General features: G+C 33.4%; 2 protein-coding genes across 2 annotated transcripts; both read left to right on the forward strand.

Moving 5' to 3' along the window:
• The first annotated feature begins 1,140 nt into the window (after positions 1-1,140).
• LOC145588430 (uncharacterized) lies at positions 1,141-4,496 on the forward strand. Its single transcript, XM_081645078.1, has 3 exons — positions 1,141-1,955; positions 2,315-2,627; positions 3,763-4,496. The coding sequence occupies exons 1-3, from the start codon at positions 1,183-1,185 to the stop codon at positions 4,162-4,164; spliced, it is 1,488 nt and encodes a 495-aa protein (XP_081501204.1). The 5' UTR covers positions 1,141-1,182; the 3' UTR covers positions 4,165-4,496.
• A 3,492-nt stretch (positions 4,497-7,988) lies between these two features.
• Positions 7,989-11,927, forward strand: LOC145590097 (root phototropism protein 3-like). The gene is made up of 4 exons (XM_081646839.1): positions 7,989-8,494; positions 8,685-8,754; positions 9,546-10,859; positions 11,096-11,927. The coding sequence occupies exons 1-4, from the start codon at positions 8,382-8,384 to the stop codon at positions 11,654-11,656; spliced, it is 2,058 nt and encodes a 685-aa protein (XP_081502965.1). The 5' UTR covers positions 7,989-8,381; the 3' UTR covers positions 11,657-11,927.

An 11,927-nucleotide genomic window follows, 5' to 3' on the forward strand; every position in this document is an offset into this window, starting at 1 on the left:
ATTAAGTATTAGCAACTTCTAAAAATTGGGTGATACTTAAGCTCATACTCCCTCCGTTTAGAAATACTTGCTCAACTTTCTTTTTCCGGCCATTTTTAAATACTTACTCCATTTCCTTATTTGGAAAGCTTTTACAATATTTACTTCATTTCTCTCACCTAGTGGACCCAACATAAATCATATTTTATTAATTACGTATTTTCTCTCCTTTAATTTTCTCCACTAATTTTGCTTTTTACAGTTTTTTATTCTTTCCCCTACCACACTACCTCCATATTTTATTATTTTATCCAATTTCTCCTAAAACTCCGCGCATAGAGAAATGGAGCACGTATATTTAAAAACAGAGGGAGTACTTCCTAAAATTGAGCTAAGAAAATTTGAAACAAAAACTTTCAATTATTGGACTTATTTCATGAAAATGTAGCTAATAAGGCCTAACTATTTTTCTTACTTTTTTAGGCAAGGTCGCAAGAGTGTTAAGAACAACTAAATTAGGCCAATCCCATTTTTAGTTCCTTTGTTTTTGGGGGGTAAAACAATGATTGCATATATATTTAGATTAGTTGATGTCTTCGATTTTGATATTATTACGTGAGTACACCTATTTAAAGTATTGAGAGTTATACGAAAGACGTGTGATCAAATCATAGTTACATCAGTTTCAGTTGTGATTGTCTTACTCTCTCTATGCACTAATGAAAAAAATTCTAAACTTTATGACAACAACGTTTATACTTCATTATGCAGTAAAGTAGTACCAAAAATTCTATGCAAGAAAGTAAACACAAATTTAGTTAGGTTCATATCACGATAAATACATTTTAAACCCTCTAATTCTTAACAAGTTGATAAGTTATAAAGTATATACTTCCGTAAGAAGTAAGGCAATTGCAGAATTTCCTCGAGGTTTGCTAGCTAGCACATGAACTTTACCATTTGCTTTTGCTAGTTTTGGGTGAGTAGTGCTATATTAACCACATGTACACCCTCGAAAATTGAAGAATGTATTAACAACCACCCCTAATTTGCTCTTACTACACGTTATGCATACTTTCATTAGCAAAGCTTCTTCCTCACTTTAGCATACACACATATACAAAATGTGAGGGCGATGATTTAGGGTGCGCATAAGTGAGAACAAATCCGGGGATCTGAATGTATGTACCTGGCTAAGCCGCCATGGAAAATTTTCCACAAACTAGTGAAAGACACACACATACCTCTAATATTCATATTCCTCCTTTGGTACCTAAATATTACAACCCTAAAAGCAAGCACAACAACTTATCTTTCAACTATTCACCAAAACATTCTATTATCATCTTACTCATATGTTTAACCATATTTCTTCTCTTCCAAATTCCTTCTCTTCAATTCCCTCCGTCGATTGAGTCCTTCAAGAAGGTTGGCTCCTCCTCCTCCTCCTCCTCCTCCCCCTTAGGAAATCAAAATTCAACGAACGAGGATGACATTGAGAAGCTCAAACACGCGGTGACATTCCTCCCCTTGAAGGACTTAAGATACTCAAGCACGGCCGCCCAAGGGCACACATGGTTCATGAGTTCCATGTACGACACACGCGACGAGGAAGGCGACGTGCAATACCAAAAGTTCCCATCAATTGACTCAAAGGGAAGGATCCTATGCATAAAGGGTCATGACACACATGATGGGTCATGGAATTATTATGCACTTGCATGGCCGGAAGCGTTACCCCATAATGCCACCCTTATGAAAGGCCTAACATTTGTGTCATATAATCATTATAATTATGATAATATATGGCATGGTTTGTCCGCCGTATTTCCGTTTGTAGCATGGCATATGAAAAATGGGTGCAAATTGCCTTCTAGATGGGTGTTATACCATTGGGGTGAACTTAGGGCTAAGATGGGTCTTTGGATACGTTTGGTGTTGCAAGCCACTTTTGATGGGCCAATCAATATTGAAGTGTAAGTTTATATAAATTGCGTTTATTAATTCTTTATTTTTGATTCAACACGATTATTGCATGAGTAGAGCAGCAATCTTAAAAACTGCACTTTATTTGATTAGCCCAAACTTGATGATTTTGTTGGGTCGTATTGACCAAAAGCTAAAATGGTCTATCCGTTATTGGACCATGGCTTAGGTCAAAATTTTTGTTTTAAGCCCGACCCATTTTGGGCCGGGCCAACTTGAAGTGAAATTGAAGGAAAATTAATTAATTATAGAGTACTATCTAGTAGCTAGTAAGTACTAAAAATGATCATATAGCATGTGTCCATTATCTAATTTAATTGTTTGTATGGATTTGATGATGAATTAATAGGTTTGACGGGGTTGAAGACGAGCAACCGGTATGCTTCGAAGAGGCGGTGGTAATGAGGCATAACGAGGGAGGGATGTCGAGGCAAAGAAGGATGGAAACGTATGATCTAATAAGGTGCAAAGCAAGGATGTTTTGTAATGTAAGCCTTGATCGTACGCCACATGAAATTGGGATGACTCTATTTATGAGGACTGGGGCTAGATCTTTCACAAATGATGCGGCTGTTATTGACCTCTTTAAAACTGAATGTGACAAGTTTACCAATTGCCAATTATTCGTAGCCTACTCTAATAATCTCACCTTTTGTCAACAGGTTAGTCCTTCTTTATATTAATACCTCTAATCGCAATTATTTCTAATTATTTAGGGACGGATAGAGTAGTTGTGAATTATTTTATTACGGTGGTTATCTAGGGATAGAGGCATATATAGAGCCATAGAAGTAGTGTATTTATAAGTCTAATGCCTTGCAAATTTACAATCTCGGGGAAAAAAAAATAATGTAGCTGGATTGCTGAATTTAATCTAGAGGGGGTATTTTGCATAAAGTTTAATTATAAATTACTGTTTTTAGAATGGTGGCAATTTTACCGAGTATTATAGTATTATACAACAGCAAATGTGACTATTATAATGGTTTAATAGGGGAAATAAGGATAGAGACAGAATTTTGAAGATAAAGTGTCGATATTATGATCATGAGGTATCAAGTGACAATAATTTACTTTAATTGTAAAAAGAACTTTATAACATTTTTTTAATGGAGTGTTGGCCGACAACCCATGTACTTTAATGAATCCGTCACTTTATATACTTTGCCATAGAGGATAGAGCTAGGATTAATTGGAAATGACATAGGTTTCTTATACACTGCACTTTTTAAATTGGAGCACACTAAAATAGTTGACATATCATACAAGTTATCAACCATAAGCGATCAATCTATTAATTACAATTAGAATTTGGTTTACACAGTAGGTAATAGCCTTTAATATGAAGTGGGATCTAACACAACAATAAACCATGTAACAACAAATACTTATTTTTTGACATTCATGATTATATATAGAGATCTTACATTAGTTACATAGCTATGTATGTATATTTCCTCTGGCTTTCAATAGCTTGTAACACACCGTTTTAGTACAATATTTATCTAGTTTAATACTCCCTCTGTTCTTAAATTACATTCCTATTTCTAGCATTTATTCCTCACATAATAGAGAGAAGTAGGAATGTAATTTAAGGACGGATGAAGTGTATTTTTTAAAGTGCGTGTCAAAGTGGTGTGAAACAATTTGTAAGTATAGAAATAAAATGAAGTATATATTTCCATTATATTATTATACTACTTATACTTTATACCTTCACAAAATAAAACAAGCAAAAATTTAATATGATTGATCAATGCTAATTAATTATGTATGCCTTGATTTTGATGATGACAGGTTGAATTGATGAGCATAACAGATATTTTGGTATCACCTCATGGTGCCCAATTAACCAACATGTTCCTAATGGACAGGAATAGTAGTGTCATGGAGTTTTTTCCTAAGGGTTGGCTAAAGTTAGCCGGTGTAGGCCAATATGTCTATCACTGGATTGCAAGCTGGTCCGGTATGAAACATCAAGGCGCATACCGTGACCCGAATGGTGAACCTTGTCTCTATCCCGAGGACGATCGTCGATGTATGTCCATTTTTAAGGGTGGTAAGATCGGTCTTAATGATACTTATTTTAGACAATGGGGAAGAATTGTGTTAAAGGATGTGCAGCTTAGGAAGGTTGAAGAAGCCACTAAAAATAGTCTAAATTCTAAAACAACTATTGGTTGTACTTGTAATTTGTGATATGTTTAGTTAAAACCAATTCTGAGATCTTCAATTGAATCTCTATACCGATTATATTGTTTTAGGCCATTTGGTATACATATAGGGTAATGAAACTCAATTTTGATGTTGCAACAACTATGTAACAAAATTGTTTTCAACAATTCAACTTGGAAAACCTTTTTTTTTTTTTTTCAAATTTATTTACTTTAAATTTACATGATGTTGAAAAACATTTTAAGAATAGTTGATGTATCACCAAGTGGTTTGCTATAGTTTTACTTAGTTCATCATCTATTTGTCATTTAATTGCCATAGTTTAAGAAAAATGTGACCACTATTGAGATAATTGATGAGTATAAAGACCACTACACCGTACTAGTATAATTATTATGGAGTACTTAAATAACCTGCCTTCCAACCAACTTCAATTATATCATCTGGACCATTTTCAAAACTTAATATTGAAAATTTATCTAATATTATTAAAAAAAAAAAAAAAAAAAAAAAAAAAAAAAAAAAAAAAAACATAGAAATGGTTTCAAAAAAAAAAAAAAACATAGAAATTTTACTATGATTATTTAAATGTTGTTCCTACTTCATGTCTAAATTGTGGTTTTTTTAGATAATGCTATAACAATACAAATCAATCAATAATATAACGCCAATTCATTATTTTCAAAATTACGTTTTAACAATTATGAGTGTTAATATATACGAAATACATTTTATTTAATGCATTACATGTGAAAAGTCAAAATTTTCTAACTATTATAGCTTTTCGGGTTGGATTGAACCCACTTAAAGGAATTAACTGATAAATATGTATGGCGTGATGGGCCCAAAAGTAATAAATTATCCCATGTACCTTTGACTTTTGATTTGGATGACCTTTGAATGGAGGAAATTTTACGGTTCACTTCAAGTTATATACAGAGCACAACAGTACGGAGTATAACTTTTTAATATTTGTCTAATACCCTCTCTAGTACTTCGTATTTAAAAAATTATACTCGAACTCTGTAATTTTTTTTTACTGTCTTTAATATACTTCTTAAATAATTATTAACGTTTTAATTTCAGAGATAATATTACTCCGTACTGCTGTACAAAATAATATGAAGTATTACTCCGTATCTTACTTAACTAAGAATATATTACGGATTTTCTTTCTATTAGTTACGTTGATATTCATATTTTGAAATGAGAAAAAGAAGGAGTAATTAGTTTTTATTTAATCAAAAACTCCCTCCGTTTTTTTTTTTTTTAATTTGTATCACTTTGGATTGCACAAAGTTTTAGAAGAGTAATATAATATTGTGAGTGAGTGAATAAATTACTATACTAAAAATAAGATGGGGACCATGAAAGAGAAAGTATGTGAGATAGGATAAATATTTTTATTATTTTAGTGGGGATCATGGAAGAAAGAGAAATGATAAAATAAATTGAGTGGGGTTTAAAATAAGAGAAAAATGATAAAATATAGTATAAAGTTACCAAATATAAAAGTAATACATTTAAAAAAACACCCCAAAAAAAAGTGATATAAATAAAAAAAACGGAGAGTGTAATTACTTTGACGGCTGTTAAACTGTTGATTTGATTAAATGTTACTGTGACATGACTATTTAAACTATCACATTCCCACGAGTGTGGAATGCCTAATAGGACAAATCTAGTGTCTGCTTAGAGCCTTAGACTAATGCATGCACGTGCCTTTTCTATTCTCTTTACGTGGCTTTTCTCCATCCATTTGATCTAATTTCGTCATTCAATTTCTTAATTGCCTCTTAATCATAAATCTGCCTTAATTAATTAGACGCGTTTGTATAGAAATATAACAATAATCGTTGTTTGATTGACATAATTATACACTATACATATGAGGTATTAAGGTCTTAAAAATAAATGAATAAAACACGTAAATAATTCTAGCTATTTTTTTGTAATTAATAAGAACAATTTTGTAGAAGGCATGCTTGTAAGGGGCAAGGTTGTGGTGATATATTGAACGAATTGAAGAGGAGGAATAAGAAGCGTGATGTAATTTTTAATTTTGAAAGGAGGTGATGGAGATCAAATAAAGTATAACATCTATTTACAAGATGAATGAAAATAACTCATCAGAGTAGTTGATGACAAATCTTGTTTGTCTCACCTTACCCTTAATCTATTGATATAGTATATCAATAGGATTGCTCAATCTAAAAAGAGAAATAATTTTGTGACATAAATTTTGTCATAGTGACATATAAACCCAATTTCACCATCAATTTGAAAATTCTATAACAATATAATATACTCCAGAAATGAATGAATAGTCAAAGATATAACTGATGAGGATAGACCAGATAAAAATAAAATAAAATTGCATAATTCAAGAAGCTATATCAAAGTAGGACATCACCCCAAAGCAAAATTTATAAATAAAAATATTAATAAAAAATAAAACTAAAAAAAAATCCAATTGTGTAATTTTTCTAAGAAAAATAAGTGAAAGTGACTTAAATTAAGGGACCCATGAATTGGTGGCTCTTTTGAGGTGACAAAGGCTAATTGAATTTGGCATTAAAGTTTGAGCACAAGGTTGAGTTAATTTTTGTACCAAATGGGGTATTACTATAAATACCAAACATATTAATTGTCACCATGTTATCATTATTAACAATGTCCAAGGCTCCAAGCTATAGACATACACCACTATTTACTACCATGAGTCCATGAGTACCATTTTGTCCATTTACTATCGCATGCTACGAATTACCGATAAGGTCAGATCTTGGCATAATGACAAAGATTGATCTGACAATTTATATATAATAGGCTACAGATTCAAATTTTCTCCTATTCATAGTTTATACGGCTCTTGTGACTCATCTAGACCTAAAATGGAAAAAAAAAAAACCCCTTAGATTACACCAGGAGAAGGAAATTTGTGACCGATAAGAGGAGTAGAGGATCATGTTATCCAAAAATTAAATCCTATGAACCAATAGGCAATAGTTAGCACATGTTTGGTATGCGGTATTAAATTGTGATAATGATGATAGTGATTTTCTAATCGGATTATAAAGAATGTGGCCTCGATCATATCAAGGTATATTTATGTTTGCCAACTTCGTTCTAGGATTCTATAAATTCACTTCAATTCAATCATTTTAGGAAAATTAATTTGGACCGGTAAGTAAAGACGAGTTTATAAAAAATAATTTTTTTCAGTTTTTAGATAAATAAAAATTAGGTAAACAGAATGTATCCTAATTTTATGATATTTATGTTTCATTAATTTTCAATACTGAGTTACCATGTTGAATGCAGTATTGATTAGTCACAAAATTTACAATAATGTGAAGGTAAAATATATTTTCGGGATAAAGTTTCATCAACATGATCATTGTTATGAAACATTTTTACAAAATACGAGTATATTTTGGGATAGATTTTCAGAATTTGTGATTATTCTTATTTTTTGAAAGTGGTATATAAGAATGAAGTTCGCCAAATTTTCATTTAATCATTGACAATTATAAATTTTGGTGGAATTTAGTTTATATTTAATACAACCATTTCTTAAACATGTTTTGATCAATTAAATGATTAATTTTAACAAACAAAATTGATAATAATAGAGTAATAATTAAAAAGGCCGTTTTAGATACGTAACCATCATAAATGAGGTGAAGAAAATGCGACCATGTAATATAACTCCTATCTAGTTATTTTGTAACAATATGACAAGTACAATCAAAATCCTAGTTGGCAAGCAATATACTCACATCTTAATCAATTTTAGTGAACAGAGAAAAGATATTTCTGTGATCATAAAAGCTCTAAATATGGTAACAATTTACTAAGTACTAAAAGCTACCATAAGAAAGACAGACAAAGCAAAAGCTAAAATCTCCCACTTATGGCTGCTCCAATTACAGGGCAAAAATAAAAACACAATCTTTATTTTAAAATTAAAGATCATCTCAAAAAGTGATGAATTTTTAGAAGAAAAATTATTCAGATTTCTGCCCATCATTCAACAGCCTGTATTTTGCAAGAATAGTTTGAGAAAGAAATCAGTGAAAAATTCCAAGAAATTATTTGCTGGGTGTTAAATAATTCCAAACATTGCCCATGTTTACAACTTCCCATTTCATGTTATATTTCTTGATTACTTCTCTTGTATTATTTCTCCATTTTTCTTCATTTTCATTAGAAAGATCTTAGCTTTTTTAAGTTTCAGTATGTGGGACTCTGAAACTGAGTCTCTTGGAGGTAGAGAGTATGGAAATGGAGCTCATGTTTCTGCCAAACATGGTGTTAAAACTGATGGGTTTGAGCAAAGAGGTCAATCATGGTATGTTTTACTTGTACTCCCTTTCTCGGTCCTAGTTTTATTGTTGCGTTACTAGTTCAAATTACACTACCAGCGTGACTATTAAATCCGGACAGAGGGAATAATAATCCTTTCTTGTTGGTATTAGTCTCTCTTGCATAGTTTGAAGTAGTTTCTGACTTTTTCTTTCCAATTAATTTTGTAAATGAAGGTATGTTGCAACTGATGTTCCAAGTGATTTTCTGGTTCAAATTAGTGAAGTCAACTTTCACTTGCACAAGGTAAGTAATTGTTATGTAGTGTTCATAATTATTTATTTATTTTTTTCTTTTGAGATTGGTGTAAATAATTTCACATTGAATCATTGATTACTCATTTTCTTTTAGTCAATTGTACTAATTGTCTTTTCAACGGTAGAAATTAGGCTGTTGCATAAAATAGTTTCAACTTCTAATCCCAACCACAAATTGGTATTATTAGAGGATACAACTATTCTATATTTTGGCTAATCAATCTATAATTAAATCTTTTTTTTTTTTCAATTCTTTTTATGGCCAATTTTATTTATTTATTTTTTTTTTGATATTTTGTAGATAATGATATATGTATCTCACATATGAGAATATGAGATGAGAGCCTATTAAGTGCATTATTATGTTATTGGACCATCCCGATCCGATTGGGAGGGGAGGGCCCCGGGGGGGACTTTTTTTCGAAAATTGTCCCCAAACCCTCCACTTATTTCCCGTCTAATTATTAGAGAGAATCCTGATCCTTCCAAGTAGTCATATTATTGTGAATCTTGTTGTTCCAACTTCTAACTGTACTTAATATCTTGCACATGAATGTATAGATTAGATCATTAGACTGCATGCATGCATCAGGTCCATCAGATCTGTCAAAAGAGAAGATTTAAGTTAAATGCTCTAGGTTTGATGGTCATATTTACCAATTCTCTTTAACTTATGAATTTGAATGCTTGATTGCTTCATTTTTGTAGATTATGATTATGTTGCACTAATGAACAAGGTCATAATATTGAAAAATTAACTCATTATCCCTTAACCTGCAGTACCCTTTAATTTCGCGGTGTGGGAGATTGAGTAGGATCATATATGACACCCATGAAGGAGATTTAAACAAGATAAACTTGGATGATCTCCCTGGTGGGCCGGAGTCATTTGAGTTAGCAGCGAAATTCTGCTATGGAATCGCAGTTGATCTGACAGCAGCCAACATCTCAGGCCTAAGATGTGCTGCAGAGTATTTAGAAATGACAGAGGACCTAGAAGAAGGAAACCTCATATTCAAAACTGAAGCCTTCTTAAGCTATGTAGTTCTGTCATCTTGGAGAGACTCCATCATTGTGTTAAAGAGCTGTGAGAAGCTCTCGCCTTGGGCAGAAAACTTGCAGATTGTTCGTAGGTGTAGCGAGTCTATTGCTTGGAAGGCTTGTGCAAATCCCAAGGGCATAAGATGGAACTACACAGGGAGACCTTCAAAGGTTTCAAGCCCCAGTTGGAATGATCTTAAGGACTCAAGTCCAAGTAGGGCGATTCAAGTGCCTCCTGATTGGTGGTTTGAGGATGTCTCAATCCTTAGGATTGATCACTTTGTTCGTGTGATAACAGCAATTAAGGTTAAGGGAATGAGGTTTGAGTTAATTGGTGCTTCGATTATGCAATATGCATCCAAATGGATACCGGGACTAATCAAAGATGGTGGTGGGGAAGCCATGTTGGATGATCTCAGCAATGGGAATATCAGCAGAGAGAGCAACGGCAGCAGCAGTGGCAGTGGATCCGGAAGTTGGAAAGGTGGGCTCCATTTGATAGTCGCGGGGAAGGAAGAGCCTGAAGCGATTAAAGCAAAAGATCAAAGAATGATAATTGAGAGCCTGATTAGTATAATTCCACCCCAAAAGGACAGTGTTTCCTGCAGCTTTCTACTGAGGCTTCTGAGGATGGCTAACAAGTTGAAGGTAGCCCCCGCTTTGGTCACTGAACTTGAAAAGCGCGTTGGTATGCAGTTTGAGCAGGCAACTCTGTCAGACCTCCTTATACCATCTTACAGTAAAAGTGATACAACATATGATGTTGATTTAGTTCAAAGACTTCTGGAGCATTTCTTAGTACAAGAACAGACTGAGTGTGTAAGCAGTCCTAGCAGGTCATACATGGAAAAGAATATGTTTGAGGAGAGTCAAAGAGGGGGTGCATCCAGTGCTAAGATGAGAGTAGCAAGGCTCGTTGATAGTTACTTAACAGAGATTGCTCGCGATAGGAATCTCTCGCTTACCAAGTTCCATGTCCTTGCTGAGGCTCTTCCTGAATCTGCAAGAACTTGTGATGATGGTCTTTACAGAGCAATTGACTCCTATCTCAAGGTATTTCAATATTGATCTCCTTGTTCTGCTTAATTAGTCTATTTTTTTTTTATCTTGCAAATAAATTTGTCTTTGAAAAACAAAGCAATTACTAACTCACATAGTAATTTAACAAAGACAAGTCACAGGTTGTTGTGGTAAACTGTCAGCTGATAATCATACTTCCTCCGTCTCTTTTTAGTTGCATCACTTTAAGTCCCATTAATATATTGTGTTTTGCTTCTAAAAATAAACAGGCACACCCTGCATTATCAGAACATGAAAGAAAGCGATTATGTAGAGTGATGGACTGCCAGAAGCTTTCGATTGATGCCTGCATGCACGCAGCACAAAATGAGAGGCTTCCCTTAAGGGTAGTGGTGCAAGTCCTCTTCTCAGAACAGGTTAAGATAAGCAACGCGATAGCCAACAACACCCTGAAAGACAACACTGCAGTAGAGTCCCAATTTCAGCCCATGGTCTCAACCCGAAAGACCCTTCTTGAGGGTACTCCTCAGTCGTTCCAAGAAGGGTGGTCATCAGCAAAGAAGGACATTAACACGCTCAAGTTTGAGCTGGAGACAGTGAAGTCTAAGTATGTAGAACTCCAGAACGATATGGAGACTTTACAAAGGCAGTTTGATAAGATAGTGGCTAAACCGAAACAACATTCTTCATCAGCATGGACCAGTGGGTGGAAGAAGCTAAGTAGACTTGCAAAGATGAATAATATGGATTCTCAGGATGATGGCTCTGATCAACCAGTAGCAGAACAAACCAGAAAAACGCCGAGAAGGTGGAGAAACTCCATTTCTTAAGCCTTGTGAAAAGTTTTTCCTTTTCTTTACAATAGTTTTTTTTGCTCTTACCATGTCCATTATTTTGAATTGCCTTACCTTTTTTTTTTTTTTTTTTTTAATCATATATATTCAAAGAAGAGAGAATTAGCTGCATTGTGAGTGAGTGTGTGTAAGTTTTTTGTCTGTGTTTAGGGTGAATGAAATTGACTGCAGAAGTTTTCACTGGTTCAATATCTTCAGATTATATTTCAGAATACAACTGAGATAAATAAGGACTTAATTACTTAAA

Source organism: Chenopodium album, chromosome 17 (genome assembly GCF_948465745.1).
Source record: "Chenopodium album chromosome 17, dcCheAlbu1.1, whole genome shotgun sequence".
NCBI classification, from domain to species: domain Eukaryota; kingdom Viridiplantae; phylum Streptophyta; class Magnoliopsida; order Caryophyllales; family Amaranthaceae; genus Chenopodium; species Chenopodium album.

Bases quoted from the DNA above. Each gene is read 5' to 3' on its own strand.
- LOC145588430 (XM_081645078.1), top strand. From the start codon at position 1,183: ATGGAAAATTTTCCACAAACTAGTGAAAGACACACACATACCTCTAAT. The intron at 1,956-2,314 runs GTAAGTTTATAT...ATGAATTAATAG, and splicing joins GGGCCAATCAATATTGAAGT to GTTTGACGGGGTTGAAGACG. The intron at 2,628-3,762 runs GTTAGTCCTTCT...TGATGATGACAG, and splicing joins ATCTCACCTTTTGTCAACAG to GTTGAATTGATGAGCATAAC.
- LOC145590097 (XM_081646839.1), top strand. From the start codon at position 8,382: ATGTGGGACTCTGAAACTGAGTCTCTTGGAGGTAGAGAGTATGGAAAT. The intron at 8,495-8,684 runs GTATGTTTTACT...TTGTAAATGAAG, and splicing joins GAGCAAAGAGGTCAATCATG to GTATGTTGCAACTGATGTTC. The intron at 8,755-9,545 runs GTAAGTAATTGT...CTTAACCTGCAG, and splicing joins TCAACTTTCACTTGCACAAG to TACCCTTTAATTTCGCGGTG.